Raw genomic sequence first — 17,762 nt, forward strand, 5'->3', positions numbered from 1 at the left:
GTGGCTCGATGCTGTACTGTAAATGGGATGTTGGGCTTTGTTTTTTATGCTTCTTCAATGTACTTTACAAGTCTTATAAATCTCCTTTGGTTTCTGTTTTTGCGTGCATATCATTGCCATGTTACCTATGGACTCATGTTTTTGCCATTCCACCCGTGGGTATTAGGTGTTTCCAAGAGACCAGTCAATGCAGGATAATAGGCATTGTCTATGTAAAGTTCTCCGCCGGCAATTGACTGTAGTGGGAACCCGGGCACGCCGGTATTATCCAGTGTAACCAAACCTTGACTTCCAATGGCTTGCCACTTCTATAAGTTGACTCTACGATAGAGCACTCTCTGGCTAGCGATGAAGTGAATCTGGTCTCGCAGCCACGTCTGAAATATCGCGCAAAACCAAAGGCCCATCTTAGAGACCCCAAGCCATAAATTAATCGAAATTGCCCAGCCCTACAGGTTTCTCTCGATCTCGTCCAACCACCTCTGCAAATTCTCTTCAATATTCAACCTCACCTTACATGAAATTTATGTCAAGGACAGGAAATCGAAATTTCCTTTCAGTGCTGTTCTTTTCTTCTTGGTTATAACCATTGCTGCGCTGGCTGCAACCCCAGGTCAACAGAATTCCCGGATCTGATTGGATATGTACCGGGCCCTGGAAGGATCTATCTACTGCTACAGCTATATGCAGGACACAATTGCTAATAAATGCCCAGAAACTTCTTGTCCGTGGAGAATCAGAGCTAATAGTGTGTACAAGACGCCTTTCATAGTCCATATCCATTCACAAAAATTCCAACTTGGAACGCAAAGCCTCTCGTCCCCAATATTCTCGAATCCCGTCTCTTTGCCCCAATATCAAATCCCCTATTCATCAACCCTCGTTGGCACAATAGGTCTGACCAAATCAGGATAATCAAACTTAGCAGCAGAATTCATAAACCTCGAGTTACCAGGATGCGCCTCTTGCTTCTCCCCCGTGAGAAGGAATGTCATAGGGAAACCCAGATCAAACTCATAAGCCCCCTCGATCTCCTTAGTGTCATCCTCCGACAACTTCAATGCCAATGTCTCAATATTGTCCAGCAAATGCTCCGGCTTGCGTCCACCCACAATTGGCGTCACATACGGCGCCTTATGCAAGAGTTATGCCAGCGCCACGCTCGTGATGGCAGTGTGGTGTCGCGCAGCCACGCTCTCCAAAACTTTCGAGACAGTGATATCCACATCGCGGGGCTCGACCTGTCGTCCAGGATTCCCGGATTTGGCGATCTCTTCGCGCTGGGCAGCGGTTTTGAAGCTGCCACCGCCAATAGCACCCCGGGGTACCAGGCCCATACCTTCAGCAGCGGCCATGGGAATGATCTCACGTTCGAAGTCGCGCTTGGCGGCGTTCCATTGGCCCTGATACACGGAGAAGGGGCGAAGGCCGTGGTCTCGGGCATCTTTGGCGGGTGTTAGTAGGTTCACCTTTGAAACGGGAAGGGAAGGGGAATGTACATTGATTGGCGCGGCTGACTACCCAGGCGGGTGTATCGCTGACTCCGAGGTACAGAACCTTGCCTGCAATAACGAGCTGGTTGAGTGAGGTCATCACCTCCTCGATGGAGGTACCAAAGTCCCACCAGTGGACATATAGCTAGAACGAGTATTAGCCTCTCGAGTCCTCAATCTACAGAATGTCGGCTGAGCAAGTGACCTACCAAATCGATATAATCTGTCTTGAGCTTCTTCAAACTCTCTTCCAATGAGACCTTGAGGCTTTTCGCATTGTTGCCCACATAGTTTGCCTGGATCTCAGACTTGTTGAAGATGCGGTAAGGCGAGGTATACTTCGTAGCGAGAACGATCTCGTCACGCACGCCACGGGCTTCCATCCACTCGCCGAGCTAGGTCTCAGAATCTCCGAATTGGTAGTTGTTGGCCGTGTCGATAAAATTGCCGCCGTTTTCGTAGAACGTGTCGAGGATTTTGAAGGACTGTGTTTTGTCGCATTCACCGAGTCTTTCTTTCCTGTTTGTTCTTTAGGTTTAAATCTAGGTGAGCGTAAATGGCATATTTAGAGCTTACCAGCCTTCACCAAAGTTTAGCTCCCAAGCACAATGGGCTCACCTTGACACCGGCTGTGGGCGCCAGTAGACGGTAGCGGCCGAGATGGGATTTGGGAGGGGCTGCAGCTTGGAACATCGTGACCGGTTATCAATTGGTCGTTACGGATGGGTTTGAAAATGGGGAGTTTCAATTCTTCTCGGAGTCGAAATGAAACAGGGAATAGCGTAGTGACTAAATGGCTCAACCCTTTATGTATGCACCTGCGGGGAAATGATGTAAATGCTCTACACCGCAGGATCAATTATTAAGCTGGAGTTACTTGAACCCTTTTACCCGCTAAGTCCGTCCTATTTAGTATTGTGCTACATGACGCCGGCATAACATTACTGGGATTACTGGGAGACTGGTCGACGGACGAGAGTGCGTTTATCTCCGTTACCCCACTTGAGCTAGACGAGTCCGAATCCTATTGAAACTCGCGACCTCAGTAGAAACCTGGAAGCTCAGATCATGTTCATTAACAAACGTGTATTCAAGGTCTTATTCACATGTCCCTGGTATCCCTGCTCGGCCTCCGCCCAAACTAGTTCCTGTTCCTGTTTCCGTCCTCATCACCATATCTAGTTGCCCTTGTCCTTTTCTAATGGCTCCAATGTTCCTTCCTTTTAGCTCCAGCGTACTTCTGCTCATCACCACCATTATTGCCGGACTCGAAATCCTTCATTATCACCTTCTGTCTTTCATTTATAGATCGAGGAATGCTGTACCGGTAACGAAGGCGAAATTCTTTCCCGTCTCTTATTTTGGCGGACGTCCGCATAAATACGGGATTAGGCACTGATGTATCGTAGTCACAGTTAGCTGTTTGTGAGCTCTGGTAGGAATGGTTGAACATACACAGTGTCGGGAACAAGTGCTAGTGTTCGAATATCCGTGAGACATGCAGTTTCAAAGATATAAAGCAGGAGACAACAAATCCTGGGACTATACTGATAATTCAGAGTTTTATCGCACCATAGCCTGCTAGGTCTTCGAGATTGAGCCCGTTGATTAATAGCTTGAATGGCTCAAGAGGCCAAGGAGCCATCCATAGACCCTACAGATAATTTGAACAGGGTTCACATCGAAATAGAAATGAGAAGCTAAATTTTTTTTGACAATCGTAAATTAAAATAAATAAAAATAACCACCTCGTTCACTGTAAAAACTACCTCCTTCACTGTTTTGAGACGAAAGCGGTTCCGTAAAAGGGAAAAAGCGTCATCCGCGTGGCATCGCGATCATGTGGGGCGGCCTCATGGCAAGTGCGCAAGCTCGTCCCGCTTCCTTAACACATGCGCCGCGCTGTGTTGTCGATTTGGCCCTACCTTGGAGTTTCTCCAGGAGTACCTTCCTGCAATACCCAGCTGTATTCTACATTGCCATGATCGACCATGTACGGCTCGAATCAACACGACTCGCAGCCCGAATGGCGGCTGCCTGCACCTCCACGCCGTCCCGAGGGACAATTTGATGTCCCTCCACCGCAGCCGCCTCGTCCTCAGGTCGCTCTGTATAGTCCGGCAACATATGGCCAGATCTCAACCTCGCCGAATCCCAGTACACCAGTGTCTGGGTCTGCGGACTCAAGAACGTGGGGTGTACGATACAACAATCAACAACAACTACACCCGGTCTACGCCCCGCCGCCTTTGCCAGTAAGGACACATGTTGAATCATAGGAAGTACCGAAGCTGACCGGATTCGTCACAAAAGCCTCGGCCATCCAGTACAAATGAGCAGCCGTATGCCTATGCGCAGTCGCAAATGCCGGGGCAACCGCCGCCCCCAGGCCATGTTTATGAATCTTTTACCGACGCGCAACCTTCATCTGCTTCGAAAATTCCACCGCCATACGTGCCTCCGCCTGCATCACTACCGGCACTTACTAGTGTGCCACCTCCACCTCCAAAGATCCCACAGGACGCTCACCCAGCGGCACCTCAGGCCAGTTCACCTGTGCGGCCGCCGCTTCTCGCGCAAGGTGTAGGCCCGGCGGCCACACTAGGCTCCTATGGATTCCGGTCGAATACGAACTCGGCCCCAACGGGTCCATCAGCTTTGGGACCTGGCACACCTTCTGACTGGGAGCATATGGGTCACACGACAGCTGACTTTGACGATGCGGCCTGGTTCCCGGATAGGCCACCAGCGCACCAAAATCAGGAGTCGGTCTATAATGCGTCAAATTACGGTACTAGATTGCAACCTCAGTCTTTGGATAATACGGCCACCCCTCCTTCGCAGATGGAACCAGACCAGCGGATTCATCCACCCCCGGACATGGCTTCCCGCCCAGATCCGGTAAGACGGAATGATTCTATTTCGCCTATCAGTCCTGCAACAACATTCGGAAGCCAGCCATTAGACTCTACAGCACCGACAGTGACGGGTCGTGCGTCCTTTACTCCGCCGCCCCGTGTGGACAGCGTGAGCTCTGCTGGCTCATTCGGGGATCATACGGAAAGCATTGATAATGTAATTGATGCGTGGGTTCAACCGCTGTCCGCCGCGCCTAAGCTGGCTCAGCAAGCTCAACCAGCCCAGCAAGTTCAGCCTGAGCGTGGATGTCACATTTCTCGGCCTTCTTCCACCCACCAGAGTAATGAAGGAACTCTAACCGGAATTTCGAACCCCATTCAAAGCAATACGTCTGTGACTCAGGATCCAGAAGTAGTCGCAAGCACAGCGGTGCCAACTCCACTTGCGTTACATGGAGTCACCTCAGCTCCTAAACCCTCTGATCCATATGAGGACCTCGACCCATGGTGTAAATCCTCTCTCACACGCTATGTCGCGATGCTGCGCAAGGAGGCTGTGGCTGACTCTGATGAGGAGCGTTTCAAAATCTTCACGGCTTTCATGGCTAAGGAGACCAAGCTACGGGAGATCCTTTATAATATCGAGCATGATACTCAAGACATCTCGCCAGCTCCACGATCATCTGTGCCGACGCCTAAGCGCACGCTCTCACGCTCTTCAGATCGAAAGTCGACGATTGACTCCGGCTTGATACCCGTGGAATCGGACGAGGTCACATCACCTGCAGCTACAACGGAATATGGGGACGATATCGACGATACGGCCAGCGAGTTCAGCTCCGGAGGGCGACCTATCCAAGCCAAGTTGGCTTGCCGAGGCTCACAACAGCGGCCAAAGCTTTCGACTCTTCCCGGCGGAGAGGAATTAGCAAACGATTCTTCAAGTCACCCCTCAAGAAAATTCTCCATACACGAATCTGCGGACAGACATGTTCTAGAGCCCCTGGTTTCGAATCCCCCACAACCAATTTACACTCCCTTTCAGTATATGGAAGGCCCGCAGCGCGGCTCAGACAAGTTGACATTCGCCCGCCCAGCATATGAGGCCTATTCTGATCTTAGACAGTCAGCTGGCAGCGGACGCATTATGTCAAATGCTCCAGCACTCACGTCGCAGTCAAGATCAGAGAATGTGACCACAATTCCTGCTACTGATAAACATGATGAGACCTTTCTCGGTCTGATTCGTCACAAGAGCACGGCTTATCGTGAGCTTGGTCGCCCAGGTACCACACCAGTTCCGCCCTTGCCAGAGTCCCTTCGGCAAGGGCGACCAAATAGCTTGCTCGAAGAGCTGCGCTCAATGGTCTGGAAACCTTTGGATAAGCAGTCCGAGAGCTCGTGGCACATCACAATTCGGCAGGGCCTCGAGGAATTTTCGGATGACTTCTCGTATATTCAAGAATCTGTCGATAAGTGGGAGTTGTCCGCGAAAGATCGTCGTCACAGACTGGATGAGCAGCGCATGGTTCGGCAAGAGGAGTCCGAGGAGCAGATCGATAATCTTTTCAACGGAAAAGAGATCGGCTATGCCGATATCTATACGCTCGAAGAGGACTTCCGTCAGACTGAGGCTCGCGTTCAGCTGGACGAGGAACGTGAGGAAGTGGGAAGTTTCATCGCTCAAGTCTTCAATCCTCTGGATGAGCGCTTAAAAACCGAAATTTCCGTACTTCGCCAGTCCTACGATTCCGCACTCCGCCAGCTGGATAGAGACCAGAAGGGAAAGAACTCACCAACGGAGCAATGTAGTCCATCAGTGACGATGAGCTTGGTCAACGATATTCACAGGAAGCTTGAGCTCCGCTTCCAGAAGCGACTCGAACTTGCCCTGGACTGCGAGCGCCGTCGTAAGAAGGCCGAGCGTCGACCACTAGTTTTCATGGGCGACATGGCCAGCCTTCGAAAGCTAGACGGAGACTTCGATCGCATGGAGAAACGAAACATCCTAGAAGCTGCAAAAGACTGTGACGACCGAGCCAATCGACTAATGGATTCCTTCGATGATGCAATTCTTCACGGTCTTGGTGCGAACCAGGGTCTTCTGGACGAGCTCGCGAGCAAATTAGCCCGACTAGACCCCACGAGCCTCCGCGCTTCCGGTCTACCTGATGCTGAAATTGAGCAGGTGCTCAAGTGGGCAGCGACCTTTGCTGCCTCTCTTCGGACCGACTCGGAGGCCATCCTGCGCAGCTCGGGGATTGCCGATTTGGCACTTAACGAAGCCGACTACAATGTCGCCGTCGCTGAAGCACGGTATTCCAACTCGGAGCCAGGAATCCTCCAGCGGCTCGAGAATGAGAAGAAAAAAGAGGATGACGTGCTTCGGAAAGATATGGATTCCAAGGTGGAGAGCATCCAAAGAGGCCCTCGTGAAATAGAGAGTACGATCAGGCGTCTTCTTGAGGACTTGAGCATGACACCCCGGCCCCCAAATGCTGGGCCGACCTCGACATTTGCAGATAACTCGACTCCTTCGAGTCAAACAGCTGACGTTCCGCCGATTCTCGTGCGGCCTCCCACTGCTGTGCCCGCCCTACCTTCAGCTGCGGCGAGCCCAGTTCAAGACCTCGACGTGGAGCACAGAGAACGACTGCGCAGGGCACTGGAAGAAGCGAAGAAGCGCAACGCGGCCCGGGCAAATCACTAGACTCAACTTGTAGTTGCTCTCGAAAGCCCACACAGCGCAGCATTCATGACGCGACGAATTTCCTTTCATCCTAATATACCCCTTGACCTACGATTCAATTTTTCAAAATATTCCATGTTCTTTCGATGCATGCTTGGGTTTCATAATCCCGAGTATTTTTCCTAGATAATTACCAAGTGGCCTCGAAACAATATCACTCGGGCAGCATGTAGTCCCCCTCTTTAGCAGCGTGGTATGTGCGGGCTCATGCGCATCCACCCGGACTTTTTCCCTTCTTCCCCCCCCCCATTATACAAAGTACTTGAACGCTTTATTTTAATTTCAACACACTCATGCTCGCTCATAAACCTATGAATAGAGAGCTCAAAACCAACAGAACCAACGGAACCAACACTCAGCTCATGACGAAACTCTGCATGGAAAGGTGCCAAGATGCCTTGAACCTGAGGCTGTTTTCACACGCGGCCACAGGGTGGCTGCGATATTCAATTGGGGCCAAATCAATTCACTCAACAAGAGCGCACAGACAACTGTCCGACAGTCCAACAGGACATGTGCGACCACGAGTGGCCGCGTGCAGGGCAAGATTTGATGGTTAGGCGCTCGGGCACAGCGATTGGCGGAGGGGCTCGAACTGGGCAATTAGACGCCAAAGGTCGATCCCAGGCCCGGCCTCAACAGCAATTTTTCGAGTGCTTGGACCATCTTTTAGGAACATCGAAACCAGGAAACGATGATCCCCAGACCCAATACCCAAACCGACGGGTCTTGCGGTGCAGCATCGGGTTGGGGTCAACTCGCTTTCGCCCAAGGATCATCTATCCGCGGGCACAGTTCGTGCGCAGGAGTACCCCTCCTTTTTTCGCCGTCTCGTGGAGTCTTTGGGTTATTATCTGCCAATTGACCCGGAGTAATATGCAAGGCAGACCTTTGAATCACCAACGCGTGGGGTTCGATTGTCTGCCTTGTGATTTTTCTTTATGTGATTCTGGGACTAAACACACGTGGCGGACTTTGCCTAGGTGCTTTCATCTCATGGTGATCGAGGCTGCTTAGACGCAGCGTCGATACCGACTTTCGCTCAGCTTGGAAGGAGCCTCGGGCTCAGGATGCGCGTCCGACGATCGATCATTCCGGGGGGAACTTTGTTTGACTACTGTGCCATCAATTCATGTTGATGTCAGAGTATCTCTAGCCCAAAAAAAGGTGTGGCCAATTGATAGTGCAGACGATCTGAGAGCGGGTCGATGTGGCCACTCTCAGGCCAGCTCGGAGAGGTCGAGATTCCCCGATCTCGCCTCGCGCAGGCACAGACTGCGATCGCCATCGGGCCAAGCCTGTTCGGTCTGCGTATAGCACGGACACTCTGTTCGTCATGCATTTGCTTCTCCAATCGACTGTCAACTTGGGGTGAACATCTTGTCGCCAACGGCGTCTACTTTCCCCATGAGCGGAATGCTACTGGTTCCGTGTAGTACCAGTCAGTCATTCGAAGCCATTGTCAAGCTTTGTGCGATCAAGTACTGTGCTCGCTGCGCTGGTGAGGCCCTTCATTTGAGCTTGACTCCGCCCCGAAAGCCGACGAGGGGCCAATGATTCAGCCACGATACCCCAGATCGGTCCATTCCACACGATCTTCCTAGCTGTCTGTGCGCGGCTGCTGATCAGTTGTCAAGCATAATCGAACAGTTTTGGCTTTGTCAAAACATCATCCCTTTCACGAGCTCCTGCGGTCAAATTTGCGGTCAAATTTCTCGTTGTGCCCGTGCTATCACGACTGCAAGCCCCCTGATAGCTTCCCTAAGCGCTGTTGGTAAAAAAAAAATCATGGGTCTGCGCCGAGCCTGAAATTCGCATTAATTTTAATCGATTTGTTATTTTTTTTTCCTGCCCCTTACGACCAAGTGACCCCCCCAACTGTGATCCAACTTGAAGGCCGAGTTTCCTGGCACAGTCGAATCCAGAATGACGAAAAACAGATCATAGCTCGATGGCGGAGCGAAATATTTAAAGCGGGAGGGACAGGCCGATTCCATGGTTCAGTGTACCCGCTCCCGTCCATGGGTCGGAAGAACTCTACGACTTGGGAGTGAAATTGGGAATATCGCTACTGTGCCCCTCCCTACTTCTTTTTTCCCTTTCTCAGTATGGCGCCCCCGACGAGACAGTTGCACAGACTCTCTATCAGTCAGGCTATGCCGGCTTCCAGAACCCCCCGCGCCCAGGGTCGACCAGATCCCACCCAAGGCCATCGAGACGAAGCCAATGACAGCTCATCTGCCGAGAGCGAAAGCGAGGAGGAAAGCGAGGAGAGTGCAGAGAGCAGTGACAATGAGTCCGAGGGCGGATCAAAGGTCCGAGCCCATTCAGGCATCACCTACAACCTCAGTCATTTAGATACCGAGTCTGAAGCTCAGGCGATGGTAGGTCTGATGGGCGAGTTCGACGTGGTCAACTGCCGTGCTTCGTCCGAGGGTTTTGACTTTCAGCTTTTGGACCGGCCGCGCGTGCACATTGGGCCGGACTCGCCTACTTGTACCTGCTCAACTTTTCAAGACCGGCCTGAAGGTGCATGTCAACACATCTTTGTAAGTCATCCGTCGTGTTTCGAGGTGATCAACGCACCGGGGTCCCCGCTAATGCGTCTCCCCTATCCAGTGGCTCCTCGATCAGCTGCATGGCTGCTTTCTCTCTGAACCACCGTCCACCGAGGTAGCCTTGTCTCACGATGGCCGGCCCGTTGTGCGTCAACGCATCGAAGATCTCCTCAAAGGCAAGCTGGAGGCAGTGGCGAATCAGCTCAATTGGCAGTACCTCCGGGATGAGGGCGACAGCAGGACCAAAGCGATGACACGAGTGGAAAAGGTACGAGACGTGCTCTCAGCGTTCACCCCGACTATCCTGCCAGAAAATTTCCGTCCCGATCTCGTGGAATCGACAACGCCGGCACGCACTGCGGAGCAGTGTGTCGTGCAAGGTGACTTTCAAGCAACCATCTTCCGGCTAGCAGTACACGACGATGGCGTTCGCAGTAGTCTCTGCAAAGCCATGCCAGCCGGTGCCTGTGCAGCCATCTACTTTAACAAAATCCAGGATCATTCTCGCCGCCTGCTAGCCGACTTCGACAGGTATTGTGCCACGGGAGAAATGCCTTCGGATCCGAGTAGTCCTGGTGGTGGACCAGTACAGATAGATCAGATCTTGAAGGAACTACGCCGCTCAGTCTCTCGCATCCACTCGCACATCGGTTACCGCGCGCCCTACGGTTTCGAAGGTGCGGCCAAAGCCCTCGTCTTCATTCTCGACGCCATATCCTCCCGGCACAAAGATCCGCTAGATGGGAATACCTGGGGCCGAACTTCTTTCCAGGGTGAAGATGAGGACCAGCGAAATCTGTATCTCATGCTCATCGGAGATCCAGACATGGACCTGGAACCAGACGCCGAGCTATTTGTCATTACCGCCCTGGAAGCCCTCCCTCCATCTAACCTCTACCAATTTATCGAGGAGCTGCGAGACATTCGGGCAAAGATTGAAGTGAATCGGGCACCAAAGGTGTTCCTTTATCGACTAGGAGATTTGATTCGATCGGCGGAATTGGCAGCGAGTGCGTCGGGCCAGAAGAGGCCCGCGGCAGGGAATTCAGGCGGCCATTCTAAGCGGACTCGATGATCTTTGTCTATTCATGGCGATCAACAATTTGTGGATTTCTTCTGTTCTATTCATGTTCGGGCGGCCATCGTGTTCATTCATTCCAATACCCCCTGCATTCCGTCGCAGCGAGCCCCGAATTCAATTCTTGCTGTTTCGGCTATACCTTGATTGTGTTCCACATTCGATAGTTTAACTAGTCACTACCATAGCTTATTGAGTTGCTCCACCGCCACAATGATCTCATTAATCGACAGCCATGAAACTTGAAAGAGCGCTCTGTGGATCATTCCGCACTCAATCTATCTCGTCTAGAAGACCCGATGATTGCACCGAAAACAGTCATCTGTACCTAGGTAGTATACCCTGGATAACGTCATCCAAACCCAGTGGAGTGGTTTGGGACTCTGCATCCGCGGTCCCGGAGAGGCTCGGGCTGTGTCACTTTACCCGCTTGAGAGTGGAAGTAGCCCAATTCGAGCCCCAAATCCATGGAATCCAACCAAGGGCCGACCCACATCGAGCCTGCTAGGTGAAAGGAAATTGGTGTATGCGATTAAGCATGACTTCTGGAAATATGATCTTCAAGGTGTTCAATTTTCCTTGTGCCGAATGCGAAATAAGACTAAGATCATTGGTTGTATAGGTACAGGGGGGCTAATTTTGAATTGAAAATCATTCTTTACCACAACCCCACTCTGGCGAAAAGTGAACAATAAGAATCTTCGCCCCGATGGAGCTAACACGAGGATATGGGTCCGTGAATCCATCCCTCTCGTCCCAACGTGGTGTTGATTACCGGGTTTTGATGTGTTGTGCGGTCTTCTTCGCGGAGAACGCGGATCTTCGGCAGATTTATACTTTTTCTTCGGCTGCTAGTGACGTTATAGTCTTTTGCCAGTTTAATTGAGGAGATGGCGCTTAAAGGGCGATTTTGTGGATTGGTCGCTTGGTGCACGTGCTCTAGTTGGTGTTGACTTTTTTTCTTCTTTTTCTTTCTTTTGAAAAAAAAAAAATGTGTGCTGTAGCTTGTGATTCTGACTTGATGGGGTGGAGTGGGTGGAGTCGCATATTGACGCTGATTTTTGTTCCCTAGTAGGACCTGCTTTTGAGGGGTCTTTGTGGGTTATAAGATCCTATGGGATGAGAGCGGAATGACATTTGGATGTAGTTGAAATAGGGAACTATCTTTGTTTGATGGATGACCGCTTTTCTTGGAGGAATCTGGCGGAATTTACAGTGTGTGAAGCGAATTTCAATCCTGACGAGTTTCCAGTCGGGCCATGTTCCATAGTCCTCGTTATCTTCGCTTTCGTTGATGTTTTTCCCTCTTTCCCTATTATGTGTTCATTAATATATTGACTCTTCAGCTCCTATTTCTTTTTTGGCATGCTTTTTAGGGTTGATTAAGGTTCTGCTGCCATGGCACGTCCACCTTAGGCGGCTTACTGAATTCCATTTTGGGGTATTGAACTATCCCAACATGGAAATCTGCTCCACTATCGGGAAAATCATGGTTTCCAAGATTCTGTGTTTTCTGCAAATCCATGGCAGTTCCAATAAAGGCCGATCCTTCTGACCTTTTCGTTGCGTTGAGCTCAGTTCAAGGGACTTTCGAGAAATCATTTCAATTGAATGGTGTAGCCAAAGGCTCCGTGATCTTTCAATACAGCTAAATAGCAGTTGGAAATTGCAAGCGATCCAAGTGCCGCCTCAGGCTCGTAGTATGTCTAAATTTCTCCTGAATGAGCACACACACCAAACGACCCCTTTCAGAGAATGCCATCCAGTCCGCGTATCCCTCCGGAGACCATTTATTCTTTTTTGCTTCTACGCTAGCCTCGCAATTTATGCTACCGTTGTCTGACTCCTGTATGGTTTTTTCTTCACGCAGATTTTCTTTAAAAGATTGCTTGTGACACTACAAATGAGACACCGATGTCTGTGTGTAAGCGGCAAGTCATCATGAATCCCCGTTGCAAAGAACGTGGGCTTTGACGAGACACCTGATTTTACCCACCCACTTGCACTTGTTAATGATTGAAAAAGACATGCCGTCTTTGAGTTTGAGGCCAAATTGACTCAACCTGCCGTATCCCTTCCTGCTCGCATTTTTCACATGAACTTCTCAGAGGCTGGAAGCACCATGTCAAATAGCATTACGTAAGTCAACCGTTATGAGATAACTCAATGCTGATATCATGTCAAATTTTGTCTTCCCTCACGTATGATTTGAGACGAAATTGACTAAATTGTCAGAGTTATGAGGTTCGATGTCGATTACTGATTCTGCAACTTTGTGGAGGTGAACGCAGGCTCGACTGACTTTCACAGATCTGGGAGGTCGCATACTGGGATAGATGACTGGGCCTTCTGCGATGCTGATAGATTCCAATTTGCAATGTATTCTAACTTGGGATTTTTGTTTGTGTTTCTTTAAAACACAAACTTGGGAAACACCGTAGATGTTGCACTGTTTTGATTGTTGTCTTTGATTCTGCTTTACATATTCGTTCAATTCACTGAATAGACTTAGTCAGTCATAAAGGAGCATTGGCATCTCGATTTTCCCCAGTTGGGAGCGGGACCCACACACCTTTTTTCTCTTATTCTATGATGCTGTTAGTGGGGACTTTTTTCAACAATCAGGCCGGCTGGCCCAATGGCAAGGCGCTTGACTACGAATCAAGAGATTGCAGGTTCGACCCCTGCGTCGGTCAAATTTTTTGTCAAAACCCAATTCTGTCCAACATTGTTTCAATCGTTCGGTTGAATTTTTTTTTCGTAATGTAGATGAGAGCATCTTTATTTTGTTAGGGTCCTTTCTTTGATTTCCTCGTTTTATCAAGGTTCCGATTCATTGTATGGCGCGGTCGGAAGTAATTGGCTCTCGTTACCCAGATGGTAAGATTTATATTTTCAGGTGATCGAGTGGAACAGGACTGAATTAGAGTCAAGTTATCCATCTATTCTACAAAAAAAATTAGCCTAACTATAAAGGGATTTCCAACGCTATCACCAAATCATATATCTAATAGAAGAACAAAAGTACATCCCACTCATTCAAATATCCTCCCCCCATGTCTGCCTTTCCCCCCGGCCACGAAACGAAAACCCACTCGAGAAGATACTAGACCGTCGCTTATAATTTGATACTCTGTCTGTGGTTGAAACGGTTGAATCACTTCTCTCCTTTTTTCCAACCCAGCTGGCATTTAGCATAGGCTTCTTTGCATTCTGATAGAGCAACCAACAGATCATAACCAACACAGTCAAAGGCACCGTGATCCCCGCCCAAACCCACCAAACCTTCGCTCCGGTCACCGCTCCCCCAAAGACTCCCGCACCGACCAGTGTACCTGCAAAAGTGCCTGGCAGGAACACCATTGTCAAGGTGGCTATTGCATTCATCGAAGTAGAATCCTGCTTCATACTATGAGCAATCTGAATATTGTTCGCAGCATCCTGCTGCGTCACAAGATTATAGACTAGCGACATGGTACTGTCCTTGCGCTGCTTGTAATTCAAGAACCAAATCTTCTGCTTCTCCATTGAAGCGATGACATAGGATATTGAGTCTTCCGCTCGTTGGTAGATGAAGGGACTGGATCGTGGTAGTGATGGGATAAGCCGGGAGTGTGCTCTCTGAATAGCTGTGGCTGTGATGATGGCGACATCAGCGTTTCCAATGTGGGAATCAGCGTTCTGAGATATAATCTGGAGTTGTTTGGTGAGATCTCCTAGCTTGGCTCGGTCGCTGGTCTCGAGGCCACCGAGATGGTCGTCTACTTTGTTGATCTGGGTCCACATAAATCTTTGAAAGCGTTTGACGTGAAATTTGGAGGACTCGAAGGATAGTGTCGAGAGAATGACATGGATATCAAATGGATCGTCTAGGAAGACGGCTGGTTTGTGTGCTGTGGATGCCGTGTTGAGGGCTATGCCCAGGAGAGATTTTAGTGTAGTGATCGAGGTATCGAACTCTTTATGGGAAATGACATACGTCGTTAAATCGCGTGTAAGGTCGTGGTGCATGTAGACTGAAAGTGGAGCTCCTTGGACCTGAAGGTTCCAGCGAGGGTGTTGGCAGAATAAATCTGAACCAAGGTCAGTATCGTCTCATAGATCTTAACACTCTTTCCTACCGCAAGCCAGCAATCTACCATTATCGTCTGCCTCCCAATGAGTCTGCGGTGCCCAGTAATCAGGTCGACCGATCATGTTCAACAAGAACAATGGATTGACATCCAAGGTCTCCATTAGTTGCTTGGCATTGTCTAGAGTCATCAGGATGCGGGAACCGAAAGATGTATTCTCCATAGGCACCAACGGTAACAGACTAATTGAATTAGCCAGAATCTAATTGATAGTTCAAAGGTGAGTCTCTCACAAAACAAGCATGTTTCGGCCAGGTGAATCATTGATCGGAGGGGAAGAAGGTGTAATTGAGAATGACTTTAATACGTGAGTTGATGAAAGCGACTTCCAATGAGACAAAAGTACCCGGAGAAAATTGCTCATGCCATCCTCATTCAATATTGACCACTCTAGACTACTATCAGTCTCAAATACTCAAGTCAGAATAGCTAGTCCATGAGCTTACCTCCTCCCTGTGAATCAACCTTCAGACACTCCCACACGTGTCTCAAGCGAAAAATTTTCCTTTTTCTCTAGATGGCGATGACATTGCACAGCATCGAAGACCTGCTGGAGCGATCTGAGATCATTTAGAGGATAGTGGCCCGTATCAAGGTTAAAATTGAAATCCAGCTCATTGACGAAAAAGATCAGAGCTCTCAGCATGGCGATAAACATCATTTTGTGCCCTTGAATTCGGGCGCTGTGCAACCTCGGTCTGTACTAATGAGGCCTCGAGCTTTGAAAATTTGGTGAGATCACCAGTCTCGGCCTGATCAAGCGGATCTTTCCGGTCGGACATTCGGGTTTCCTCGATGGTGTGAGTAGAAGATACAAAAAAAATCAATGAGCCAGGTCATCTATAATGAAAATGGGATTTCGAGAAACACTATAAGGTTTAGTTTGGGGTGCGTTCGGCAGCAAAGTAGCTTCATCTGACCTCAGCACGGGCTTGCACCTGGGTTCAAGATACAGTTTAAAGCACGGCACATACGAAATGGGTGAACTTAGCGGCAGACCCCAAAACATGGGTACGGCTAGTCTATTGGTTAATTCATGCAGCTGGCCATTCCCGTGGCGGCATCACGCAGTTGTCACGCGGAGTGTCCCGTTATAGCAGGGCAAGTCTATATCAAAGCTCAGTTTAGATTCGCTGAATTATGGGAGTAATTGTGCACTATGATCATCTCCAATGAGGCTCGAAGGCTGAATAGTATGATTATTATCGGCCAAGTGACCGGACCAGACCTGAACTAGAACAGATGGGCGCCTTTCATGTTGTTCATAAGCGCTAATGACAAGCCACCCCGTATAGCAGGCTAGATTCTGATCATGGCCTTGAGCCAGCGAATTTGCTCCCTTTTAGCACGTGGCAAACTTATCATTGCAGTCCTTTGATAACATTATTGGACATGTACTCTGCGAGAGGAATTTAAATGCAACAACATGCAGTCTTCTACAATGCGCTATCATGATGACAGCCAGTTCTGCGCTCAGCATTGAACAAATACAGCCCACGAAATTAGTTGTCTCTTACTTCCCATTGACTTACCCAAAAAGCAAAGTGAACCAGGAAGAAAATAGATCATTATCCTCAAGTTCGCCATTGTGATTGAATATAAGAGTATACTTTTGCCCACCCAAAAAGATCAGGGGCTGTGCCACCCAAATTTCGTCATCGATCACCCTCGCCGGTTAAAAAAAAATATCTGACGAAACTATGTTCCTGATGATAACATGAAGATGGCCCCCAGATATCAGCCCCATCTGAACAGTGGGGCAGGTCCCGTGATCTCACCGAATTTGTGCCCCTCGCTTCTAAACTTGGCATCAGCCTCATTTATCTGATAGTACGCGGCGTTCGTCATATACTCTCTCTTCAAAAGATGCCTCTCAACCTAAGTTACGAAGAGATATGCACCAAATTCGACCGCCTCATCTCCAATGGCATCATCACCTACCAACCCAGCAAGCCAATCCTCGTTACAGATAAGGGGATGATCGTTCGTCCCCACCGCCCTGACATCCCCGGTACCCACTAATCACTGAATCAATAATCAATGCAGTTCTCATTCCACTTTGTTGAATCTCTCAAAACCAAACCTCAAGCTGAAGATGCCCCCCGAGACCACCAAATCCAGCATGATCAATGGCGTCGCTTCTCAGCCAATGTCCTTCGGCCCAGGGAGCGACATCGCAAACGACCACCCAGATGTCTGTGTTACGACGGTCAATGAAACACATTACCTGGTCATGAATAAATTTCCCGTCTTCAGACCCATGTTGCTGTTATTGACCGTGGATTCGTACCGTCGACAGCACGAGCCTTTAGAGCTTGATGACCTAGAGGCTGGGTGGAGTGCCATTTGCGGGCTGCAAGAAGAACATTACGTTTTCTTTAATTGCGGGCTGTTGGCAGGTTCAAGTAGGGAGCACAAGCATTTACAAGTTATTCCGGCACCAGGGAGACATGAAGGGTATGATGAGCGTTTCAAGTTCTTTCTGGATGATCCCGAACAAAAGGAGCCTGGGTTCGTGTATTTTGTGCAGAGATTCGAAGAATTGTCCGAAAGACGGGTAAAGGATGGTCAACAGTTGCTAGAAATCTATCAGAAGCTACTGCAGCAGGCGAGAGAGGCGCTCGACTTGTCGACGGATGTTGCTTGTCCTCACAATTTTGTTCTCACGCAGAGGTGGATGGTGGTGATTCCACGACAAGCTAAGGAGTACCATGGCATCACAACGAATTCGGCTGGGATGATGGGTTCAATTGCTATCTGGACCCAGGAGCAATTGGATTTATGGACGAAACTTGGGCCCATGAATGTTTTGAAGGGACTCGGGCTGCCGAGGGGAGATTGATGAAAATCGCGCAAAGATTGATCAATAGACTAGAAGTCATAAATGCATCCA

General features: G+C 49.4%; 5 protein-coding genes across 5 annotated transcripts; 3 read left to right on the forward strand and 2 right to left on the reverse strand.

The window, feature by feature from the left end:
- Positions 1-866: 866 nt before the first annotated feature.
- Positions 867-2,186, reverse strand: N7477_002912 (uncharacterized protein; the record flags this gene model as incomplete). The annotated part of the gene is made up of 5 exons (XM_056964575.1): positions 867-1,133; positions 1,194-1,444; positions 1,500-1,638; positions 1,703-1,888; positions 2,112-2,186. The coding sequence occupies 5 exons, from the start codon at positions 2,184-2,186 to the stop codon at positions 867-869; spliced, it is 918 nt and encodes a 305-aa protein (XP_056824528.1).
- A 1,298-nt stretch (positions 2,187-3,484) lies between these two features.
- On the forward strand, positions 3,485-7,061 carry N7477_002913 (uncharacterized protein; the record flags this gene model as incomplete). Its single annotated transcript, XM_056964576.1, has 2 exons — positions 3,485-3,748; positions 3,807-7,061. The coding sequence occupies 2 exons, from the start codon at positions 3,485-3,487 to the stop codon at positions 7,059-7,061; spliced, it is 3,519 nt and encodes a 1,172-aa protein (XP_056824529.1).
- Positions 7,062-9,208: 2,147 nt separating this feature from the next.
- N7477_002914 (uncharacterized protein) lies at positions 9,209-10,733 on the forward strand (the record flags this gene model as incomplete). The annotated part of the gene is made up of 2 exons (XM_056964577.1): positions 9,209-9,649; positions 9,720-10,733. 2 exons carry the CDS (start codon positions 9,209-9,211, stop codon positions 10,731-10,733), a joined length of 1,455 nt encoding a protein of 484 aa, XP_056824530.1.
- A 3,121-nt stretch (positions 10,734-13,854) lies between these two features.
- Positions 13,855-15,113, reverse strand: N7477_002915 (uncharacterized protein; the record flags this gene model as incomplete). The annotated part of the gene is made up of 4 exons (XM_056964578.1): positions 13,855-13,869; positions 13,917-14,809; positions 14,858-15,051; positions 15,103-15,113. 4 exons carry the CDS (start codon positions 15,111-15,113, stop codon positions 13,855-13,857), a joined length of 1,113 nt encoding a protein of 370 aa, XP_056824531.1.
- A 1,622-nt stretch (positions 15,114-16,735) lies between these two features.
- N7477_002916 (putative phosphorylase) lies at positions 16,736-17,711 on the forward strand (the record flags this gene model as incomplete). The annotated part of the gene is made up of 2 exons (XM_056964579.1): positions 16,736-16,852; positions 16,959-17,711. 2 exons carry the CDS (start codon positions 16,736-16,738, stop codon positions 17,709-17,711), a joined length of 870 nt encoding a protein of 289 aa, XP_056824532.1.
- Between the last annotated feature and the right edge of the window lie 51 nt (positions 17,712-17,762).

The sequence above is a fragment of the Penicillium maclennaniae genome (assembly GCF_028827695.1).
Source record: "Penicillium maclennaniae strain IBT 15551 chromosome Unknown utg000003l:1.0-5670915.0:1.0-5674809.0, whole genome shotgun sequence".
In the NCBI taxonomy this organism is placed as follows: domain Eukaryota; kingdom Fungi; phylum Ascomycota; class Eurotiomycetes; order Eurotiales; family Aspergillaceae; genus Penicillium; species Penicillium maclennaniae.